The sequence below is a fragment of the Saimiri boliviensis genome, chromosome 6 (assembly GCF_048565385.1).
Source record: "Saimiri boliviensis isolate mSaiBol1 chromosome 6, mSaiBol1.pri, whole genome shotgun sequence".
Classification (NCBI taxonomy): Eukaryota; Metazoa; Chordata; class Mammalia; order Primates; family Cebidae; genus Saimiri; species Saimiri boliviensis.
The window spans coordinates 59,320,712-59,344,947 of NC_133454.1; the positions used below are offsets into that span (position 1 = coordinate 59,320,712).

The window sequence follows — 24,236 nt, forward strand, 5'->3', positions numbered from 1 at the left end:
GGGCCTTTGTGCCCGGAACCGGAAGCGAACGCTAGCCCCGCCTTCTCGCCGCGCTGGAGCCTTTCTAGGCTGTGGGAGGTTTGGTCCTCTCTCTTCGCTCTCCGCGGACTGCGGTTTGGGTGTTCGGTGCTCGCCAAGGGCCAAGTACAAAGAAGCTTTGGACTCCACGGCTTCCCTCCGCGATCCCCAACACTACTTGCAGCGAATAAGTTAATATCTTGGGCTTTTCATTTATATGCATACCTTCTGCAAGGTTTTTCTTTTTGTTTTCTGTTTTTAGCCTTTCGTGTGATTGTTTTGGATACATCGACGTGTTTTTCTTGATATTTTATTTTCTTTGCATTGTCTGCTGCAGCATGGTAGAAAAGGGCAGCGTTAGGGTTGAATACTGGCTCTTACATCCACCATCAGCATCAGGGCCTCAGCCCAGTATCTCCCATCTCTGGACCCTAGCGGGCATCATATTGTGACATGGTAATTGCCCCATAAACTGCATACCTCGACCATATCTCGGCTTTGCGTTGAAACTGCTCTCTGTAACCCTAATGTGACAGGCAAGCAGTCGAAACCCACACAATCTTGGCCCCTGTGACTTGTAATAAGTAACTGAGGTCTGTAATTTCCACCCTACTCAGGCAATGTGTAAACTAACGCTTATCTTGACTTCTGTGAACTACTTAAGTAGCAATCAGAGTGTCAAAGTCCCCTGGCCCTCTGAATGTCCGGAGCCCCTCACCCTAACCCCCACCCCGCCCAGGAGGTGGTTTACGGAATGCCCAAAGTCCACTGGCCCTCGGAATGTCCAAAGCCCCTTGCCCTCACCCCCACCAGGCAGGTGGTTAACAGGCATAAAAGGGCTTGACACCCTTCTTTTGGGGCCTCGGGTTAGAGAGACGGGAGTCCTCCTAAAGACCCTGTAATTTGGCCTAGTCTTTGTCTCAGTGGTGATTTTGCCCTCGCTTGGTTACAACAATATAAAATGGGCATAATAATACTTTTACTGTGAGGACTAAATGAGACATTGCTCATGAACTGATTGGAACATCAGAAGCTCAGAAAGAGAATAGTTATGGTATCACTATTCTTTCTTTTCCTTTGAGGGTTGCTTCGTATTTCTTTACTTTCAAGCTGTCTTCCCTGATCTCATTTGTTCATTTTTGTCTGTTCGGTGACCTTTCTGCTCATACCTGACATTTTCCTTTGCCCTCTGTCCCTTTTACCCTGTAAGTCACCACTCTCCACGTGCCATACGTCACTTCATTTTCATGGGACACATGCTGGGTTTGAACCAAAGGTATTAGTTACTTTTGATGAAGGGAGAGTGTATTAGAGAAACAGACCTAATAGATGTGAACCCAGAAGGTGGGACAAACCAAGCGAGGAGGGGTCTTCCAGGTCATGGGTAGATAAGAGACACATGGTTGCATTCTTTTGAGTTTCTGATTGGTCTCTCCCAAAGGAGGCAATCAGATATGCATTTATTTCAGTGAGCAGAGGGGTGACTTTGAATAAAATGGGAGGCAGGTTTGCCCTAAGCAGTTCCCAGCTTGAATTTTCCCTTTAGTTTAGTGATTTTTGGGAGCCCAAGATGTTTTCCTTTCACATAGGGTATATATAAACATATAAAAGGAGATTTATCATAAGGAATTGGCTCACATGATTACGGACGTTTAGAAGTCCCACCATCCGCTCTTTGTAAGCTGGAGAGCCAAGAAGGTTGGTGGTATAATTCAGTCTGAAGCTGAAGGCCTGAGAACTGGAAAGGGACTGAGGTGCTGATAGCTGCAGGCCAGAGAGCAGGAGGAGATGATGTCCCAGCTCAAGAAGAGAGAGGTGAATTTACTCTTCCTCTGCCTTTTAATTCTATTTGGGCCCTCAGTGGATTGAATGGTGCCTAGGCATGTTAGTGAGAGTGATTTTCTTTACCCAGACTACTAATTCAAATGCTAATCTCTTTCTCTCTCTCTCTTTTTTTTTTTAGATGGAGTCTCCATCTGTCGCCCAGGCTGGAGTGCAGTGGCGCGATCTTGGCTCACTGCAACCTCTGTCTCCCAGGTTCAAGTAATTCTTCTGCCTCAGCCCCTCTAGTAGCAGGTATTACAGGCACGCACCATCACACCCAGCTTTTTTTTTTTTTTGATATTTTTAGTAGAGATGGGGTTTCACCATATTTACCAGAAATACCCTCATAGACACACCTATTAATAATGTTTTACCTGTTATCTGGGCAACCCTTATGTAGTCAAGTTGACACATAAAATTACCCATTACAAAGAGGAATGTACATTTCATGAAAGCTTACTGTGTACCAAATGTTTTTCACAGGAAATCTCATTGAATATTTAAAAATACTAGTATTAAGTGTATAAATAATACATGACAAAGTTCTTCTAAACATTTAAAGCATTACAGCGTTAAGGAAAAAAATTATTCAGTGATACTTGTTAAAGCATGGTAAGGGAGACCTTATTCAGGACCATCACGAAAGGTAAAGAGACCACTGCAATGAAGTCTTACTGTAGGGACAAGAGATTGGGCTCAACTTCAAATAAAAGTGGGCAAGTGAGAATGTATAGTCAAGGAGCTTTGATGAGAGTTTGGGACCTTGATGGATTGAAAATTACTAATGGGAAACTCAGGAGTAAGGGAGATTCTGGCTAAGTCAACCTAATAGGATTCTTGCGGAAGACAGAGGCCAGGGTGACCAGACATCATCTGTGGGATGGTGGAGGCTGAGGAACCTGATCCGGTATTAAGGATGGTCAGATAGCGAGGATGGGGGAGTTTCTGTTAAAGGACTTGGCAGAGTTCTTTGCTAACAGTAGATCTTACAAGGAGGTACACCGATAGGTCTAGGAGAAGTTTCGGAGCCTGACAAGTTTGGAGAAGAAAAGAGATTTTGTCAATGGATAAAGCTAAAGACATTTTTACCAACCCTGGCTTCCTCTTCTCTCTCCAGAAGTTAGCTATTCTTATGACCCTAGTGCGTTTATCTTCCAGATCTTTTTCTTTATTTTCATGTACTATGTACATCTGTATCCACAAAAAGTAAATACTATTATTTTGTGTATACAGGTGTGTATGCCTGTGTGTTCATGTTGAATTCTTCAATTTGTTTTCTCTTAGCAGTGGGCATTGGAGATCTGTTGATGTGGTAAATAAAAATCTCCCTTATTCCTTCTACTTTCTATGTAACATTCTATAGTCTGAATGGCCATTTGCCTATTGAAAACATACGTCATTTATAATCGTTGGGATTACAAACAATGCTATAACGATCACCCTCTTTGTGCATACATGCAATGATATTCTGAGATGGATACTGAGAAGGAGTATTGCTGGGTCGTAGGTTGCACACATTTAATGAATACTGCCAAGTTTTCCTCCCAGATGAATGCACCTGTTTACACTCTTAACAGCAGCATATGAGATCTTTTTCCCCATATCCATGCCTTTACATCATGTTGACGAAATTGTAAATCTCCGCCAGTTTAATGGGCAAAAATAATGTCTAATTGTTTTACTTTGCCTTTCCATCATTAATGGTGAGACTGAACTTTCTTCCATACATTTGCTGGTAACTTGTAGTTTTCCTATGAGTTTTAGTCTTCTATTGGACTTTTTGTCTTTTAAAATTGTTAGATGTTCTTTATGTATTCTAGATCCTAATCATTTGACATGTGTCTTGTAAGAGACATGTTAATTTTATGTGTCAACATGACTAAGTTCATGAAAGCCTACTGTGTACAAGATGTTTTTCTCTATACATCTCCTTGAATATTTTAAAATATTAATATTAAATAAATATTTTCCTTAACTTTACAGATGATTGTTTAACTTTGTAGTATTAAAGTTTCAGATCTGATATACTCTTTTCCCCAGTGGCTTCAAATTAGGTGTTTTATTAAAGAATATCTTTTTTGAACCAAAGTCATAAAGGCTCCTCCTGTATTTTCTTCTACTACTTTTTGCTTCTCCTTTTTATGATTAAATTTGGAATTTGTTTTTGTGAATGATACAAATTGGGGATTCTAATCTGATATCATCAGTGGTAATCAGTTTTTACTTTGAAAACATGGAGTACGAGATAGTCACATAATAGAGAATATATTTGCATACAAAGGATACAATCCGCATGTGATGCGATCTGAATTCCGTCAGTGTAGTTATCTGGTCCTTCAATTGTCAATGATTGTTTGAGTGACTGCTGTTGTAAGACACCGTGGTAGGTATGTGGAACAGGGCAGAGAATAAGAAAGATGTAATATCTGTTCTTGTGGATCTAACTTTCAAGTGGTATGTGTGTGTATGATATGAAGGAGCTGGGGAAGAAGAAAACAGTTTAAATAACTTATACAATGCACCAACTGTGATTATTTAATAATGATTAATTAAATTAGTTACAATGGTTGTAAGTTCTCCAAAGGAGAAACACAGAGTGCTATGAGAACTTGTAACCTGAGGTCCTAATCCTGGTGGTGGTGCTGTTAGAGATGTAGCTAGGGAACACTTTCTTGGGTAGTGACCTTTGAACCGAGTCAGTGGAATGACTAGGCAGGCTGAGGCTGGGGGTGAGGTTGGGAGATGGGGCATAAATCAAAAAGTGTCTGAGGCAGATCCCAATTGATTTAGAGGTTTATTTTGCCAGGGTTGAAGACACCTCGTGGAAAAGTAGACACAAGTTACAGTAGGATGTGTGGCCTTTTCCAAAGAGGGTTTTGAGGACTTTAATATTTAAAGGAGAAAGAGCAAGCAGGAGAGGAAGGAGGAATGAAAACAAAGGAGAGGGGAGGCAGCTAGCGAGAGGTCACATTCTTGTGAAGCTCTGCCCAGCTCAGGAATCCAGATTTTACAGGTGAAAGGAAACTAGTGGGGGACAAAGTCAGTTATGCATAGATCTGCGTTTTCCGTAAGATGAAGTGAATGTGAAGTAAAGTAAACGTGTCTAGAAACAAAAGGAATTTCAGAAACAAAGGTGTTTAGAAACAAAAAGTGTGTGTTTAGAAACAAAACAGAAGGAAGGCAGTTTTTCGTGATTTAGTTCCCCAAGCTTAGCTTTTCTCTTTGGCAGAGTGAGTTTGGGGGTCCCAAGATTTTGTTTTCCTCTTACTGAGGTTTTGGGGGTCCCAAGATTTTGTTTTCCTCTTACTGAGGTGAGTGAAAAACAATACTTCAAGTAATGGAAAATAGCGTATACCAGAGTGCTGAGATAGGAAGGAGCCTGGTGTACTGGAGACACTAAGAGGAGACTGGTGTGGCTGCTGTCTGAGAGCAATAGAGGAATTTGTGAGGCCTGATAATTGTGGACAGAGATCAGACCTGATAGTCTAATAGTCTTATAGGCCAAATTAACTGCTAAAATTAATGGGAAGCTGGTCAGGTATGGTGGCTCACACCTATAATCCCAGCACTTTGGGAGGTCGAGCCGGTGGAACACTTGAGCTTAGGCGTTTGAGATTAGCCTGGGAAACATGGTAAAACCCCATTTCTACACACACACACACACACACACACACACACACACACACACACTCAGCTAGGTGTGGTGGCATGTGTCTGTGGTCCCAGCTACTCGGGAGGCTGAGGTGGGAGGATCACTTGAGCCCAGGAGATGGAGGTTGCAGTGAGCTGAGATTGTGCCACTGCACTCCAACCTGGGCAACACAGTGAGACTCTGTCTCCAAATAAATAAATTAATTAAAATAAAATAAAATAAGTGGGGTGCCATTGGAGATTTTTTATTACTTTTTAATTTTTATTAGGATTTTTAAGTATTTGTATTAATTAAACAACATGATTAGATATGACTTTTATAAGGTCTTTTCTGGTCACCAAAGAGAATGGAGGGGACCGTGAGTGGATGAGGAGAGATAACTTAGGAGGCTGTTACTGTAGATCAGGTACTTAGACTAAAGCAATAATAGTAGATATGGAGGGCATTGGGTTATTTCTTTAAGACTGTCTGATGTATTCCACAGAAAACTGTAGTTAAGAAAAAAAATTAAAAATTTAAAAAAGACTATAGAGCAAAGAACTAATTGTTAGAAAAATGATTATTGTTAGAAAAATAGGATAGAGAAAGGTTATTTTCCAAAAGTTGAAGAAATGGCAGGGGTAATTAGTGATAGTGAAGTGAGCTCAGCTGAAAGTGTGTGCATAGGAGTTCCACTCTTTTAGTTGTTGAATCCAAGTCTGGCTGAATACCAGGTATAGAAAGTGAATGGTTCTGGAAGAGCTATCTGTACATGCATTTTTATAATTAGAGTCATTTAGACTTGCAAGAAGAATTCGTAATTCAAAGTGACCTGATGGTGAGCCACTTGGTCAGGCACTAGATTAGATACCTTGATAAATATATAATTATCTGCATTCAAATGTGTCTATATTTTACTTTATATTTTTTCATATATGATTTTTACACTCTGATCCCCAAGTTAGTTGGTCATTTGTGAATATCATGGAATGATAAGATCCTGATAAAAACAGAGATGGGCCGGGTGCAGTGGCTCAAGCCTGTAATCCCAGCACTTTGGGAGGCCGAGGCGGGTGGATCACGAGGTCAAGAGATCGAGACCATCCTGGTCAACATGGTGAAACCCCGTCTCTACTAAAAATACAAAAAATTAGCTGGGCATGGTGGTTCGTGCCTGTAATCCCAGCTACTCAGGAGGCTGAGGCAGGAGAATTGCCTGAACCCAGGAGGCGGAGGTTGCGGTGAGCCGAGATCACGCCATTGCACTCCAGCCTGGGTAACAAGAGCGAAACTCCGTCTCAAAACACACACACACACACACACACACACACACACACACACACACACAAACAGATGACTAGAGATATTCCTTAAGGAAGACAGTAGAAAATCTAGTCTGAGACACATTAAGAAAAATGGTCTGTAGCTGGATAAACCTGGAAAAGACCATATGCTCCATCCTTCTCTGGGAAATGTATAATGCATGTGAAGATCCCTAAAAATGAAAAAGCAAAGCTGAATTTATTACTTGACATATAAGGGAAAGTTATATCATTCAATGTGATGTGAGCGAGTCTTTCTTAGCTAAAAGAGGAAAGATGAAATCTAGGTTAAGAACAGGAAGTTTTGCCTCAGTAAGGCAGGACCTTGAAGACTATCATTGATTGGTTAAGGAGAGGATTGTAAAGGATTATTTTGGAATGGCAATTGCTCTGGTTTTTAATAATTATGGGACAGGTCTTTTTTGTTTCCTTCCAACTTTTATTTTAGGTGCAGAGAGTACATGTGCAGGTTTGTTATATGGGTAAATTGCATGTCACTAAGGTTTGATGTACAAATGATTCCATCACCCAGGTAGTGAGCACAGTACCCAATAGGTAGTTTTTTGATCCTTACCTCCTTCCACACTCAAGTAGACCCCAATGTATATTGTCTCCTTTTTTTTGTGTCCATGTGTACTTAATGTTTAGCTACCATTTTTAAGTGAGAACATGCGGTATCTTGTTTTCTGTTCCTGCATTAATTTGCTTATAATAATGGCTTCTAGCTCTGTCTACTTTGCTTCAGAAAACACGATGTCATTCTTTTTTGTGGCTGCATAGTATTCTGTGGTATATATGTACCAAATTTTATTTATCCAGTCCACCGTTGAGGGGTATTTCAGTTGATTCCATGTCTTTGCTATTGTGGAACAGTGCTACAGTGAACATATGTATGCATGCATATCTGTTTATGATAAAATGATCTATATTCCTTTGAGTGTATACCCAGTAATGGGATTGCTGGGTCAAACAGCAATTCTGTTTTATATTCAAGAAATCTCCAAACTGCTTTCCGCAGTAGCTGAACTAATTTACATTCCCACCAGCAGTGTATATGCATTCCTTTTTCTCTACAACCTTGCCAACATCTGTTATTTCTCTTTTACTTCTTAATAATAGCCATTCTGACTGGCGTGAGATGGTATCCTATTGTGGTTTTGATTTGTATTTCTCTAATGATTAGTGATGTTGGGCATTATTTTTTTTATATTTGTTGGCCACATGTATGCCTTCTTTGGAGAAGTGTCTGTTCATGTTCTTTGCCCATTTTTTAATGGGGTTGTTTTTTGCTTTTTGAGTTGTTTAAGTTCCTTATAGATTCTGGATATTAGACTTTTTTCAGATGCATAATTTGCCAACATTTTCTCCCATTCCATAGAATATCTGTTTACTCTGTTGATAGTTTATTTTGCTGTGCAGAAGCTCCTTAGTTTAATTAGGTCCCACTTGTAATTTCTTTTTGTTGCAATTGCTTTTGGAGTATTCATCATGAAATCTTTTCCTGGTCCTATGTCCAGAGTGGTGTTTCCTATGTTTTCTTCTAGGTTTTTTTTTTTTTTTTTTTTTTTTTAAAGGCAGGGTTTCACCATGTTGGTCAGGCTGGTCTTGAACTCCTGACCTCAGGTGATCCGTCCGCCTTGGCCTCCAAAGTGCTTGGATTACAGGCATGAGCCACCATGCCCAGACTCTTCTAGGGTTTTTATAGTTATAGGTTTTATATTTAAGTCTTTAATCCATCTTGAGTTGATTTTTTATATAGTAAAAGGAAGGGATCCAGTTTCAATCTTCTGCATATGGCTAGCCAATTATCTCAGCATCATTTATTGAATAGGAAGTCCTTTCACCATTGCTTGTTTTTGTCAACTTTGTCGAAGATCAAATGGTTGTTAAGTGTGTGGCTTTATTTCTGGGTTTTCTAACCTGCTCCGTTGGTCTCTGTGTCTGTTTTTGGATGGGTACAAGTCTTAATGAATTCCAAGATGGGATGAATAAAGCTATGTTGGGTTCAAGGTCATATAGCAGGTACTTTCATACTGATATGCTTGAGATTTGGAAAACTTTTTCTCTAACTTGTGTTAAGGATTCTTAGAAGTTCAGTAGTGAAAAAACCTACTTAATCTTTTCTAGCTCTGCATTCCTCCCACCCAGTTTGAATTCTAAGTCCTGTTCATAATTAATATCCTGTGGCATCATGAAAACACTCCTTTACTTAAGTGTGTGCATTTTCAAAAACAATCTCAAAAGTTTATTGTTAAAGATTTGTTTTAGGTCTTTCCAGGTGCTCAACTTTGTCATTAAAGTTATTGATACTAGAAAAATAATATCTAGGGATCTGGATAGGTTGCTCGTGATATTGTTTGAATGAATCTTTGTGTAATTCCTTTCTCTTTTCATAACAAAGTAGAATAGGAAAGATATTTTGGTGTTAGAGACCTGAGAAACAATAGGGTACAATGTGAGGTCTCAATTTCTGTCTTGTCTCTGTGGCCGGGCTCCTTTTCTTTAAAACAGCACTTCACCTTCTCTGGACACTGGAGAGCGACCACAATCTCCTTAGTGTCTTTGCCTGCCATATAGGTGAAGGAAAGTCAGGTCGTAGGCATGGTTCCCTGGAAATCTACTTAAAATTCACATCATTCTTGATGCTCAGGAGGCTTCACTGTGGGATAAACTTCTCTAACTCTAGCATTTCCAACTCCTAGAAGTAATATCCCTGCAGACTACAGTACTGTAATACACACACACACGTTTTTGTCCCAGTAGAATCAGTACCAGGAACTTAGCTTGGTGCAGGATATCAACATATCAGTAAGACATAAAAATGCATGAATAAATCTTGTATATTTTAAATTTCATAAATTGAAGCCTGATGGTATTCTTATTCCTGTTCTTCCTCCCTGTCCCCCTTTTTTTGGATCTGCCAAAGTGTTTGTATCCTACCCTCTGTCTGCCATTAGACATGAAACCCTTAAGGTAATAGGCTAGGCTCGGGGAAACTAACATTTATGAGATTTGAAGGCAAATTTTTTAGAACTTTGTAAAACCGTATTATAACTCAGAAGTTCTAACTTCTCTAGATTTAGGTTACCTTGAGTACTTGCCCAAGTCCATGCAAATGTGAAGTGCTTCCTATAATTTCTGCATATTCTATAGTCATCTCTGTGAGCTTCTCTGTGGGCTGTTTCCATTCCAAACTACATAATCCCAGACATGAAACTTCATTCCTCCTTGACTCACACACAACACACACATACATGAATGATGTGATATGCATGTTCTGTTCATACATGCATTTGGTAATACAGGAGACTTTACTGAAGGTTTGAGGGGGAGACAGATTAACATTGTAGAAATGTGACTTCAAACTGAGCATTAGGCATCCCCATTCTTAAACTGCCCTTTAGGCACCCTAACTCTGGGGAATTTCCACTGACTTCTTCCCAGACTTCTCTGTTTCATTTTTTGGTTCATTTTTCTTCCTTTCTCTGTCATTTTCTTTTTTTGAGAAATATTAAATATTACCATTTTTTTAATCATTCAAGTCACTCTAAACCATTCTTTGAGGATAGAGCTTATGATACTATTGATGTACTTAGATTTTTTTCTCTTCCTTTACTTCCAAATGATCTATTTCTCCTGCACAGCTCTAAGACAGTTCCCTCTCTAAGAGAAAATCAGGTACAGCAGTTGAGATAATATTTTCACCTCATTACATTTTGTTTTGAATTTTCGATTTAATATTAAAAGGAATGTGCAGTGTTGATGGAAGGAGTCCAACTCTGTAAAATATTGGAAGAGAATTATTCTGAGCCAAATATGAGTGACCATGGCCTGTTACACAGCCCTCAGGAGATCCTGAGAACATGTGCCCAAGGTGGGCACAGCTTGAGACATGAGACATCAATCAGATACTTTTAAGATATACATTGGTTGTGTCCAGAAAGGCAGGACAACTTCAAGTGGGGAGCAGGGGGCTTCCAGGTTATAGGTAGATTTAAAATTTTTCTCACTGGCAATTGGTTGAAAGAGTTATTATCAACAGAAAGGAATGTCTGGGTTATGATAAAGGGTTGTGGAGACCAAGTTTTTATCATGTAAATGAAGCTTCCAGGTAGTAAGTTTCAGAGAGAATCCATTGTACATTTGTAAATATTTATCAGACTTAAGATCTGTGTTGATGTTAAGTGCTGGTCGGCTTTTCCTGAATTCCAAAAGGGAGGAGAGCATATGAGGCATGTCTGACCCCTGCCTCCTGTGATGACCTGAACCAGTTTTCCAGGTTAACTTTGGAGTGCCCTGGCCAAGAGGAGGTGTCCATTCAGATGGTTGAAGGGCCCTTAGAATTTTATTTTTGGTTTACAGAAGTCATCTTTTTTGTTTTAAGTCATAGTTTTAATGGTCTTTTAATGCTAGTTTTTCTTTGCTGTTGGAAAGGGACATGTATAATACTCATTATTACAAACTGTGAATCACCTGCATCATCATTCCCTAAAAAGGTATCTTGCCTGAAAACAAGGTCAGATCTGTAGGTTTGTATCCTACTTTGAGGGACTTTGCACACTAACCTTGAACCCGGCCCTATTGTCCCACACAACTGATATTTATGGACTTTTAAATAAATACAGAAATTGGCACTCTGTCTTAAAACCTGAAACTTACACGTTTGTCTTAACTGAATTCCTTCCTCAGAAAACGGACCCTCAGGCAAGAGACTGAAACCCACTAGATCACCAATCCAGACAACAAGATGCCAGTCCCTCATTCATCATGATGGCTTCCTTACCCCTCCCTAATTCCTGTTTCTTTACCTTACCAACTCTTCTTACTTACCCCTTCCAAAATTGCTATTCTCCCTCCCTCCCACTATATCAAAACTTCCCAATTTTAGTCGGCTGGGGAGATGGATTTGAGATTCGACCTCCCATTTTTCTCGGCTGCAGCATTCAGTTAAAGGCTTCTTTTCTGGCAGTGCTCAGTGACTCAGTAATTGACGTTCTGTGCAGCAAGCAGCAGAACGTCAATAACTGACTGAACCCCTGTGGTTTCAATGACAACCATACATGTGAGCCCTGAACTTCATATAATCTTAGGGCTACATTTTCCAGTAGGAAAGCATTTCTAGATATATTGACTCTGAGACTTTTCCTGGCTTCCTAGGTACATGGTCTACTTATATTGAAGCCCAGAAACTACTGTGATCCATGAAGTGTAAATGGAAACTTTTTACAAGATGTTCTCAAGTTTTGGTATTGTCTGGGGATGAACATTGTTAAGTTTATCTAAAAATGTGTATTATGTCAAGATGGAAGTCCCCTTATTGAGATATTATCAAACAAAAAGCTGATTTATTTCAAACATTTTGGAAAGACCATTAATTATTAAAAGTCTGTAGCATGCTTCTTTTATGATGAAGATAATAGGAGCTAAGAAAATGAGATGTGGAATGTTTTGTGCTTTTGACAAGAAGATGAGGCAAAGAGGGTGGTTATAAAAAAAAGATGGTGATCCTAAACAAAGAGGGAGACGGGATTCCTTATATATTTTTAAGGTTGTTGACATTTGTCTCTGACTTTAGTGGTTTCTACTTTCAGTTTACAGTTGACAAGTCCAGAGTTTTACTTCATGCATCTGAGGATATCCTGGGATTTCCTTGTTGAATAATTAGGTTGTTTCTCCTCAAGAAAACTCCTAGTACATTTACATGTAACAAATTCTCACACGGGATCCTAACTATCATGTCTGCTTTTGCATCTTTATATTACTATAGCATTGATTTAGAATTTCTGAGATTTGGGAGGAGCCTGTTATACCAAACTTTTCACAGTCCTCTCTGACTTTTGATTGTTTTTATCTGCCTTAAGCTCATTTTAATGTGTTGCATGTTTTACTCTGCATGATCGGTCTTTGGGCAAGTTATTGCCTTTCTTAAGGCTCCCTTCACCTCCTTGTTTCTAATGGTATAAATAAAGGGATTCAGGAGGGGGGTGAGGATGGTATTTAGCACAGACACCACCTTATTAATCTTAAAGGATGAGTGTGCTGTGGGTCTTAGGTACATGAACAGAACAGCCCCATAGAGCAGGGAGACAACTGTCAGGTGAGAGGCACAGGTAGAGAAAGTCTTTTGGCGGCCAGTGGCTGAAGGAATCTGTAGGATTGTGGACAGGATGTAGATATAAGAAATCATATTAAAGAGGAGTGACCCTGGGATCACAAGGATGGTTGCCAGGACACCCAGGAGTTCTAAAATGCTGGTGTCTACGCAGGCTGCTTTCAAAATGGGCCCAACATCGCAGTAGAAATGATTGATAACATTATTACCGCAGAACGGCAACTGGATGAGCAGCATTGTCTGACAAAAGACAATGGTGAAGCCCACCACCCAGGAGCTCAGGGCCAGTTGCAGGCAGAGTTTGCTGGTCATGATGGTGGGGTAGTGAAGGGGCTTGCAGATGGCCAGGTAGCGGTCGAAAGACATGATAGTGAGGATCAAGAACTCGCTGGTGCCCAGGAAGAAGTGGAAGAAGGCCTGCAGCAGGCAGCAGGAAATGCAGATGACTGTTCTTGCTACTACAAAGGTTTCTAGCAGTTTGGGGATGACTGTGGTGGTGTACCAGATCTCTAGGAAAGACAGGTTACAAAGGAAGAAGTACATTGGAATTTGTAGCCTGGGCTCAGCCCACACAATGGCAATAATAAGTCCATTGCCTGCAAGGGTTAATATGTAGATGAGAAAGATTGCTATAAAGAGAGGTGTTTGTAGGCCTTGGATAACGGGAAAGCCTAGGAGGATGAATTCTGTAATTACCGTGCCATTTCTCATGTCCCTTGATACCCTAGAAAGACAAGCAAGAAGGTAGCTCCTTAGAATCTTAGAGTACAGTTGATTATAGTTGAGACAAAAAATAAGGAGGATTCTGACTATGTCAGGTCCTTCCTCATCCACATACAAATACACACTGGCCAACCCTTCTTGACTGATGACTTGGCTGGTTCTTTTGCCAGCAAAACCAGCTTCTAATGGATTTTGAATGTATTAAATACACTTAATGAATGCAAAGTATTTTTTTTCACCCTTATACAACTATGAGAATAATAATGTTAAATGTGGTTGCTTGTAATCAATAATTCATATGATTCCTTTAAATTTATAGTGTGTATAATAACATACATACACAAACATAGCTGTGAGTTCATAAGAATTTAACCCCTACTCCCAAAATCTAAAAATGAGTTCCTGATTATATTATAGATATATTTAAGGAAGCCATTATTGTGTGTGGGTGTTGGTGTGTGTATTAAAATAACCCCAAATCATTGCTATTATATTAGTGATGAGATACAAGTTAGATAATAGAACAGGTGTTTTTCTAAAGAATCCACTTCCACATTCTAGTTCAGAGTCTTGTTAAAGGAATCAAAACATTTAAAACTAAATGAATAAAACTGTTTAGGAAGTAGAGAAATATATTCAACTCAAATTCAAAATTTCAGAACGAGCTGAGTCAAAGCCTGTTATATGGAAGCACCTAACATATGTATATTGGATAAAGATCTGCAGACACTAACCTACAAAAGTGAAAAGGTTAGCAAATGCTAAGGATAACAAAATGGAAATTCTGAGAAGTACATTTTTGTCAAAACCTTTTTTGTGACTAAATGTCTTTTTATACCAAGTAAAGTATTTCTATTTGTATATGCAAATTCATAGGCTGAGAACATCCTTTCTGTTCTATTAAAATTCAGTAGAAAATAGTAAAACTACTTCCTTTCTTCCTGAGGCTATTCTTCCATATGCGTTTCCTTTGAAATGGGTAAGATAAATTACTGTGAAATGAATTTCGCAATTTTCAAAGTACATAAGAAACTTACCATGGAAGAGGCAACTTACAGTTCATTGAGAGTTTGTTTCATTCTTCTCTCATGTGAGATAACTGTAATCCTCTGAGGGCTTGTTTAGGGAAGAAAAACACTTCCATTTTCTCCTACCTCTTTTCTAGACCAAGAAAAGATTATTCAACACCTGCCTGTGTTCTTCACATGTACCCCAAAACCTAAAATGCAATTAAAAAAAAAAGAAAGAAAAGATTATTCTTTGTCTGTAATGTCACAAGCTGTAGTGCCTTTCCACAAAACGATGAGAGACAGAGAAGTATTTGAATTATGCACAATATAACCGGCCATGAACCTAGTCTCTTTATATAGGATAGGAATGGAATTATCTTCATCCCCCATGCAGAGAAGAGTGGCAGTCTCTCTAGCTCAATATAACATTTCCAAGGACTATACATTCTACCATTTGAAGAATCAGACCTATGAATTTCACAAGCAATTATTGAGAACTTACTATGCTTCAAGTCCTGCTAGGCAATTAATGAGCTTATCATTTGGATAGATAGATAGAGACCATATGTAGTATAATAATTGCAACATGACTTAGTAAGGGAAAGCGTAGAGTTGTACATGGATTGGTTTAGAAACACTTAGCAGGGACTCTTCGTACATCTTTAGCAGGGGTTAAAGGAGTTTTTCTAAAGAAGAGGCCTAAGCTGAGTCCTAGAGTTCAATAGGAAAAGAAAATGGGGTAGGGAGAGAAGGGGATAGCATTCCAGGCAAAGATTCAATTTTCATGAAATAGAACCAGAGCAGAGAATTTCACTTGAGCTGGAGCTGGGAGTCAGGCTTATCCTGCAACCTATGATAAATTAACAGTTAGGGCAGTTTACATGACAGATTCATGAAGCTTTGGGAGGAGAGGATCTTGAGTCAGGGTGTTTGCAAATTTGTGTGTGTGTGTGTGTGTGTGTGTGTGAAGTATGGTGTCAGCCATTCTCTGTAACACATGTACACGTGGATCTAAGCTTTATGGAGGAAGGGGCTGCGGGTGGTACCTGAATCACCTCTTTTGAGATTCTGGCCACAGATAGCACTGCTGTGATATCCAGGTGGCCAGGTAGGGTACATGCAGGGGAGAGACATACTCCCTCTGCTTTTTTCAGGATCATGGCTTGGTTTGGCAGCGTGAGGTCCCAGGAATAGCAGCAGTAGTGGCAGTAGAAATGATACCAGCAGAAGTGGCAGTGCCTGGCGAGGGGGGTGATCCCCAGCAGAAGGAATGCTGAGCAAGTAGAAGTGGCAAGAACGAGGAATCAGGCAGTAGCTGTCCTGACAGCTGCATGGACTGAGTTTTGAGCACATGTGAAGTTTTGAGAGATGTATGTCTCGAGTTAGCAGATAAAAACAATACTCAAACACAGGAAAGCAACCGTAGGAAACTAAAGTTACAGAGCTAAGATACTGGATTAAATACTGCAGTCTATATCCCTGTTACAATTCAGTCCTATGCTCTAGACTTTTTCTTTTCCTTTAGGAAAATCACAATGTATAGGGTCAAACAGATTCTTCCATATCCACTGGTGTCCAAGTCACTGGGTCCTGTTGACTTTACTTCTTATCCACTTTCTAGTGTGTGTCTTTCTTTCCATCTCTCCTAGGCACTGGTAAATCATCCTGTCATCTCCCAGCAGGATTTGAACACAGCCTCCTAACAAGACTCCCTGTCTTCTGACTTGCTATGTTCTTTGCTACCCATGGTTCCAACTGTGGCAAGGGGAACCATTCTAATTCTGACTATGCCACTCCTCAGAACCTTGAGGTTAACATCCCAGACTCCTCAGCATGACATTTAAGACCACTGATGAGCTGGTCTTACCTACCTTCCCAGCAGGATCTTCTGCCATTTTGCTGTCTTCCTTCTTCTATGCTCCACACTTAGTGAATTACTCAAGTTTAGAGGTTAAGAAACTATGGCCCTATTTTTATAAAGTTTCACTAAAACATAGCTGCACTCATCTGTTTACATATTGCCTGTGGCTGCTTTTGTGCTATAATGGTGAAGTTTAGTAACTGTGACAGAGAACATGTAACCCCCAAAGCTTAAAATGTTTACTATCTGGCCCTTTACAGAAGCAGCTGGCTGACACCTGCTCTAGTTCCCCAATTATGCCATCCTCTTTCTTGCCTCCCGGTCATTGCACATGCTGTTCTCTTCACCAGAAATACCCTTCCCAACTTTCTCCGTTATTTGGCTAAGTCTTGCCTGACTTTTAGATTTCGCTTTAGGAGCCACGTCCACGGGAAGCCTTCCTTAACTTTATTTCTCTAGTACAGTTAAGGTGCTGCTCCTACACACTTTCCTAATGCCCTGAGCATATCTATACCTGAAAACTTTGCAGAATTGTGATTATTGTTTGCTTGGCTTCTGCTGTAGACTCTACGCCCCTTGCAGGCAGCAATAGTATCTGCAGGGCTGAAGCATAGGGCTCGACACAAAATAAGCTCTCAAATATAGTTTCTAAATGATTATATAAAGGGATAGCTTGTTGACACTCTGTCCCCAGTTACCTAGAAGTTTATGGAAACTGATACACACACATGTTTATACATGTTACTGTTTCCTGTATTTCAAATGCTCAAATCATATCATAATAAGGACTCTTTGCTGAATAATTTGTCTCCAAGTTTGCTGCTGCTTCCAACTTTTTCTGATGTGAGTTTTGCTGCATGAAAACCTTTTTGCTCCATCTTTCCCTAATCATGAATATACTGGTGTTTTGTTTTGTTTTTACTGTGTTCTGGTTCTATTCCCAGCGTCTTCAGGCTGCCTGAGTACAGATAACTTTCTTAACTCATTTCATGCTCAATGGTTTGAGACTGTATTGAGTCATTTTTTTTTTCTGAGTTGTGTTGTGCAATAAAGAATCCCACATTTTCTAAAACTTTTTGTAGTCTTAGAAGAAGACAAAAAGAAGAAAAGTATTAAAATATGCTCTTCTCTGGATAAGAGCAAAATGTTCCAAGGTTTGTTTGTTTATTTATTTGTTTGTTTTTAAATTGTTGATGAAGACCAATTTCAATTTTCAAGACTTTGATCATGGAATAAATTTGAATATGCCCAATGGTGTAGAACCCTAAAACAAAAACATTAAGTACATATAGAATAAGCTCCACAAGGAGAAATAAACCAGGATTTACCACTCAGGGGACTTGTGCTAAGCTGAAACTTGAATAAACAACCAATTTGAAATTATCTCAAGGACTGATGGTTCTGGGTAAAATGCGGTGAATAAAGACTGCTTTCCATTGAGGAAGGTCCAAGTCCAGGTCATTGAGATGACTTTTCTAAATGATACCAAAATTGACTTATTAGGATTTACTTAAAGACTTCAGAGGATCACGTCTAGCTGCATTAGTTCACTCTAGAGAAAAGCAAAAGTTTTTTTCAAAACAGTACTCTTTCTCTGTGACAAAGCAATACTTACTTACAGCACTACCGATTCCCAGGAAAACACTTCCAGCCCCGAGGTGTGTCCTTGTTCACAGTAGACTGACAAAAGAGGAGAATCGGGTTATAAAAGCAGTATAATTGGAATGAAAAATTTTTCTTCTTTTTTTTTTCTGCACAGGGAAAATGAATATCTTCTTCTAGACTTTAATGCAAGTGTCCTTTGAATTACTGAATTCTAGTCATAAAGCTTTCATGATATGGTAAGGTTTCTTCAACATTTAGGAGAATTGTATTGAGAGTGATCAATTCATCTGTTCATGCTAGGTCGGGATACCTTCTCTGAAAATAACAGTTTGTTAGTGGGGCACTTTCATAGGTTCCTCTGAGACATCAGTCTCCATGGATTTGCTCCAGAGAGCCCCAGGAGACAGGGAAGTTCTCACTAAAAGTTTATTCATAAGTCAAGTTGAGGAATTTGTAGTTTTCTAAATTCTAATTGGTACCAATCATTTCTGCACTACGAGGTAATTTATCAAAGCCTGAGAATCTTTTAATTTTATAAGTTTTTAGATCTTGGATTTTCCTGTTCTCCAAGAATGAAAATTATTGACGTCATACTAAATAAATGGGGTTCTTTAATGAACTGAATTGAATTAAAGGTAGTCAATTTGGTCAATAATATAAAAATGGCCATATATTCAGAAATTTGAGTGTGAACAGAATAGAAGTTGCATTCACTTTTCTTGTGAACTATCTTATGGGGATAAATGAAAAGATAGGGGCTTAAAGCATTGAGGGTCATATAGAGAGTTCATGGATATTGCATGTATAACTAATTATTGGAGAAAGCTCTCTTTGTAACTTAAAATCAACTCTAATGAGGATAATTTAAGTAGAAATAAAATACACTACTTTTTATGTATACAGTTTGATGAGTTTTGACAGATGTATGCACACATGTAATCACCACTTCAATTAAGATACAGAATTTTCTTAGCACTCTGAAAAAGTTCTTTTGTGCTCATTTGCAGTTCTCAGTACTCTCTCTCTCTCACCCCAACAACCACTGTCTGATTTCTATGTCTGTAGATTAGTGTCACTTTTTCTATGATTTTTATATAAATGGAATCATATGGTATGTGTACTCTTTTGTATCAGGGTGCTTTCACTTAGCAAAATGTTTTTGAGATTCATCCACGTTAAGTGTAAAAAGCTGATTCCTTTAAAGTGCTGAGTTTCAGGTTGCCATGGCTATAATTCCAGTTCTTTGTGAGGCCTAGGGGGTTGGATTGCTTGAGCCCAGGAGTTCAAGACCAGCCTGGGCAACCTGGTAAAACCCAGTCTTTACAAAAAATGAAAAAATTAGCCGGGCACGGTGGCATGCACCTGTAGTCTCAACTACTTGAGAGGCCAAAGTGGGAGGATTGCTTGAGCCCAGGAGGCTGTAGCTACAGTGAGCCATGATTATGTCAGTGCTTTCTAGCGTAGAAAACAGAGTGAGACCCTGTCTCAAAAAAAAAATAGTGCTGAGTTTCCATTGTGTGAATATACATACCTTGTTTATTCACATACTAGTCAATGAGCATTTGAATTGTTTTAGTTTTTACGATTATACATAAAGTTGTGATGAACACTTATGTAGGAATATTTTTGTGTGTGTCTATTTTTATTTACTTTAAGAAATGACTAAAAGTGAGATTCCTGAGTCATAAGGTCTGTGTATGTTCCACTTTCTGAGAAACAGCCCAACTGTTTTCCAGTGAGGTTGCACTATTTCACAGGCCCATCAACTATATGAGGGTTCTAGTTGTTCCACATTTTCACCAACATTTGCTGTTGTCAGTTAAAAAAAATTAGATATGATAGTAGGGGTTGGATTTTCTCATTTTTAATATAGTTTACATTTCCCTGATGACCAGTGATGTTGAACACATTTTCATAGGCTTATTAACAGTTCTTGTATTATTTTTGTGAAGTTAGTTTAAATATTTTGCCCATTTAAAAATAGACTATTTTTGTTTTATATTATTGAATCATACAGTTTCTTTATTCTAAGGCAGAGCTTGCACCTGTAATCCTAGCATTTTGGGAGGTTTAGGTGGGAGGATTGCTTGAGGTCAGGAGTTCAAGACCATCCTGAGCAACATAGTGAGACTCCGTCTCTACAAAAAATTAAAAAGTGATTGGGCACGGTAGTGCATCCCTGGCATCCCAGCTACTTGGGAGGCTGTGGCAGGAGGATTGCTAGAACCCAGGAGTTTGGCTGCAGTGACCCACAGTTGTACTACTGCATGTCAGCCTGTGCAACAGAGCAAGGCTGTCTCTCTAAAAAAAGTTCTTTATTCTAGATACAAGTCCTTTGTCAGATAAAATAATTGAGATTATTTTCTCCCAGTCAGTACTTACTATTAATTTTCTTTGTAATATTTTTTGATGTACAGAGGTTTTAAATTTTTAGATCTATCTCTTTTTTTTTGTTTTTGTGGTTTATGTTTTTTGTGCTCCATGTAAGAAATCTTTGCATACTCCAAACTTGCCAAGAGTTTCTTCTGTTTTCTTTTAAATATTTAAGTCTATAATCCATTTTGAGTAGATTTTTATATGATATGAAGTAGTGATTTAAGTTCATGTTTTCCATTGAATATCTAATTGTTGCAATGCCATTTATTAAAAGGTTATCTTTTTCTTGTATTGACTTTATGCCTCTATAAAATATAAATTGATTATATGAATCTGAGTATATTTCCAGACACTTTTCCATTGATCATTTATTCTTGTTCTGATACCACAATGTCTTGGTAAGTCTTGAAATTAATAGTATAAATTCTCTAACTTGTTCTTTCCCAGGATTCTACTGGTCATTTTTGTTCCTATGCATTTCCACATAAATTGAAAATGGCTTGTTATTTTCTACAAAGAAACCTACTGAAATTTGGAATGGGACTTTTATTGAATCAATCATGGAGACATGGCAATATTAATTCCTTTAATTTTTCCCAATAATTCTTTATTGTTTCCTAGTTCTGAGTATTTTGTTAACTATTGTATTAGTCTGTTTTCACACTGCTATATTTAATTCCCCAATTTTTAAGATTGGATAATGTATAAACAAAAAAGGTTTAATTGAATCAAAGTTCCACATGGCTGGAGGGGCCTCAGGAAACTTACAACCATGGTGGAAGGCAAAAAGGAAGCTAGCAACTTCTTCACAAGGTGGCAGGAGAGAAGGAGCACAGGAGGACCTGCCAAACACTTATAAAATCATCAGATCTCATGAGAAGTCCCGCACTGTCATGAGAACAGCATTTGGGCAACCACCCCCATGTCTAATCGTCTCCCAGCAGGTCCCTTGACATGTGGGGTTATGGGGATTACAGTTTGAGATGAGATTTGGGTGGGGACAGAGAGCCAAACCATATCAATTATCTTTCAGTATTTTCTATTTTTTATGCTAATGTAAATCACGTTTTCAAAAATTGAATTCCCCAATTCTTTGTTGCTAATACACATGTTAATATATAGTGCTAGCAGAAACACAGTAATTTTCGTAAGACTTTTATTCTGCTACATTGTTAAACTTACTCATAGGATTTACTGTGTATACAGTCATGTCAGTGAATAAAGACACAATGTTGAATAGAAGTAGTGAGTGCAGAAATGCTTGCCTTGTTTCCAATATTGAGGAAACAAGTAAAATATTTATTAAACATGTTAGCTGTAAAATGTTTGTAGGCACTCTTTATCTGGTTGAGAAACCATCTTTCTGTTGAATTGAGAAGTGTTTCTTCCCAGACCCCTCTTTTTTACTTTCTAAAGGAATTTGTGTGAGAATTATATTATTCCTTCCTTAAATATTTGGAACAAATTAATCAGAGTGAAACAACTTAAGGGTCTGGAATGTCCTTTGTAGGAGAATTTCAAATTGAGAATTCAATTTTTAATAGAGAAAGTGCTCTGAAGATTTTATATTACTCCCTGGATCTGTTTTCATAATTTTTTGCTTTTCAGATAACTTGTTCATTTTATCTAAATTGTAAAATTCATTGGCATTAGATTGTTAATATTCCTCTTACTGTCCTATTAATATCTATACTGATATCCCACTTTTCATTCTTTCTATTGTTAATTTTTCATTTCTTTTTTTATCCTGATGAGCCTAGCTAGTTTTTTAAATCAATTTTATTGATTTTTTCGAAGACCTTACATTAATTTTATTAATTTTCACTCTTAATTGTTCATTTGCTATTTCACTTACTTCTGTTATCTCTCTCTTTTTTTTTTTTTGAGACGGAGTTTCGCTCTTGTTACCCAGGCTGGAGTGCAATGGCGCGATCTCGGCTCACCGCAACCTCCGCCTCCTGGGTTCAAGCAATTCTCCTGCCTCAGCCTCCTGAGTAGCTGGGATTACAGGCACGCACCACCATGCCCAGCTAATTTTTAGTATTTTTAGTAGAGACGGGGTTTCACCATGTTGACCAGGATGGTCTCGATCTCTCGACCTCGTGATCCACCCGCCTTGGCCTCCCAAAGTGCTGGGATTACAGGCTTGAGCCACCGCGCCCGGCCCTGTTATCTCTCTTACTGCATTCTTTCTCTCTGCCTTGGATTTTAAGAAATTGTCCTTTTATCCTAACAAAATATGCCTCTTTGCCTATATAATATTCGTTCTCTAGTATTCCACCTGGTCAGATATTAATATTGTGTAGCTAATCCAGATTTATTATGTTTAGTATTTGTGGAGTATATCTTCTTTTACTTTTAACCTGTCTTCTATGTCTTTATATTTAAAGTGTGTTTCTGGTAGACAGCTTATAGATAAGTTTGCTTTGTAGCAAATTTGACAATTTCTGTCTTTTAATTGATGTGTTTATTCCATTTACATTTAATGTAATCATTTATATGGTTGATTTAAAATCTGCTATTTTGTCTTCTATTTCTGCCATGTTTTTTCCTCTGTTTTTCTCTTTCTTATGTATTAATATTGACAGTACATCATGCATTAATAATGATTAATAATTATCTTATGTATTAATAAATATCTTCAGTATTCTATCTACTTTATATTTCTTTGTTTTTTTATTGGTTTCTTTAATGTTTAACTTATTGCAGTTTATCTTCATATAATATTACTTCACGTATAATGTTAGAATCTTACAAAATGCTTCCATTTTCTCTTATTATCTGTGTTGTAATTGTCCTATATTTTATCCTATCTTTGCTTCATACTCCACAATACATTGTATTATTTTTGTTTTAAATCATAGTATTGTTTAAAAGTTTGAAAATAAGAAAAAAGTTTGAAAATTTAATTTCTGACACTGTAAAATTCCTAGAAAAAAACATAGAGGAAAGCTTTTTGACATTGGCTTTGGCAATAATCTCTTGGATATGACACTAAAGTCATAGGCAACAAAAGCAAAAGTAGACAAGTGGGATTATATCAACTAAAATCCTTCTGCACAACAAAGGAAACAATCAAGAAAATGAAAAGGCAACCTATGGAATAGAAGAAAATATTTGCAAACCAAATACCTGTTAAAGAGTGTATTAGTCCATTTTTGAATTGCTATAAAGGAATTCCTAAGGCTGGATAGTTTATTAAAAAGAAGTTTATTTGGCTCACAGTTCTGAAGAATGTGGGAAGCCAGGTACCAGCATCTGCTTCTGGTGAGGACCTCAAGAAGTTTTTACACATGGCAGAAGGCAAAGGGGAGCTGGTGTGTCACAAAGTGAGAGAGGAAGCAAGAGAGGAAGAGGTGCTATGCTCTTTTAAATAGCCAGCTCTTACCTGAGCTAATAGATTGAGAACTCACTAATTACTGGCAAGACAGCACTAAGCCATTCATGAGGAATCTGCCCCTATGACCCAAACACCTTTCACCAGGATCCATCTCCATCATTTTAACATTATATTTGGAGGGAACAAACTTTCAAACTATATCATTCTTCCCCAGGGCTCCTAAATCTTATGTTCTTGCCACTTTGAAAAATACAGTCAGTCCTTCTCAATAGTTCCCCCAAAGTCTTAACTTGTTTCAGCATCAACCCCAAAGTCTAAAGTCTTCTCTGACACTGAAACCAAGTTCCTTCTACCTATGAGACTGTAAAATAAAATAAATTTAAAAAACCAACTTATTTACTTCCAAGATACAAC

At 38.3% G+C, this 24,236-nt stretch overlaps 1 protein-coding gene and 1 long non-coding RNA gene across 2 annotated transcripts; one reads left to right on the top strand and one right to left on the bottom strand.

The window, feature by feature from the left end:
• The first annotated feature begins 68 nt into the window (after positions 1-68).
• Positions 69-23,083, top strand: LOC141584745 (uncharacterized). Its single transcript, XR_012517950.1, has 3 exons — positions 69-209; positions 1,982-2,094; positions 20,930-23,083. It is a non-coding gene; the product is annotated as an uncharacterized LOC141584745 (long non-coding RNA).
• On the bottom strand, positions 12,680-13,618 carry OR6X1 (olfactory receptor family 6 subfamily X member 1). Its single transcript, XM_003923573.4, has one exon. It carries the CDS (start codon positions 13,616-13,618, stop codon positions 12,680-12,682), a length of 939 nt encoding a protein of 312 aa, XP_003923622.3.
• Positions 23,084-24,236: the final 1,153 nt, after the last annotated feature.

Excerpts from the sequence above, each read along its gene's own strand:
- OR6X1 (XM_003923573.4), bottom strand. The coding sequence starts at position 13,618 with ATGAGAAATGGCACGGTAATTACAGAATTCATCCTCCTAGGCTTTCCC.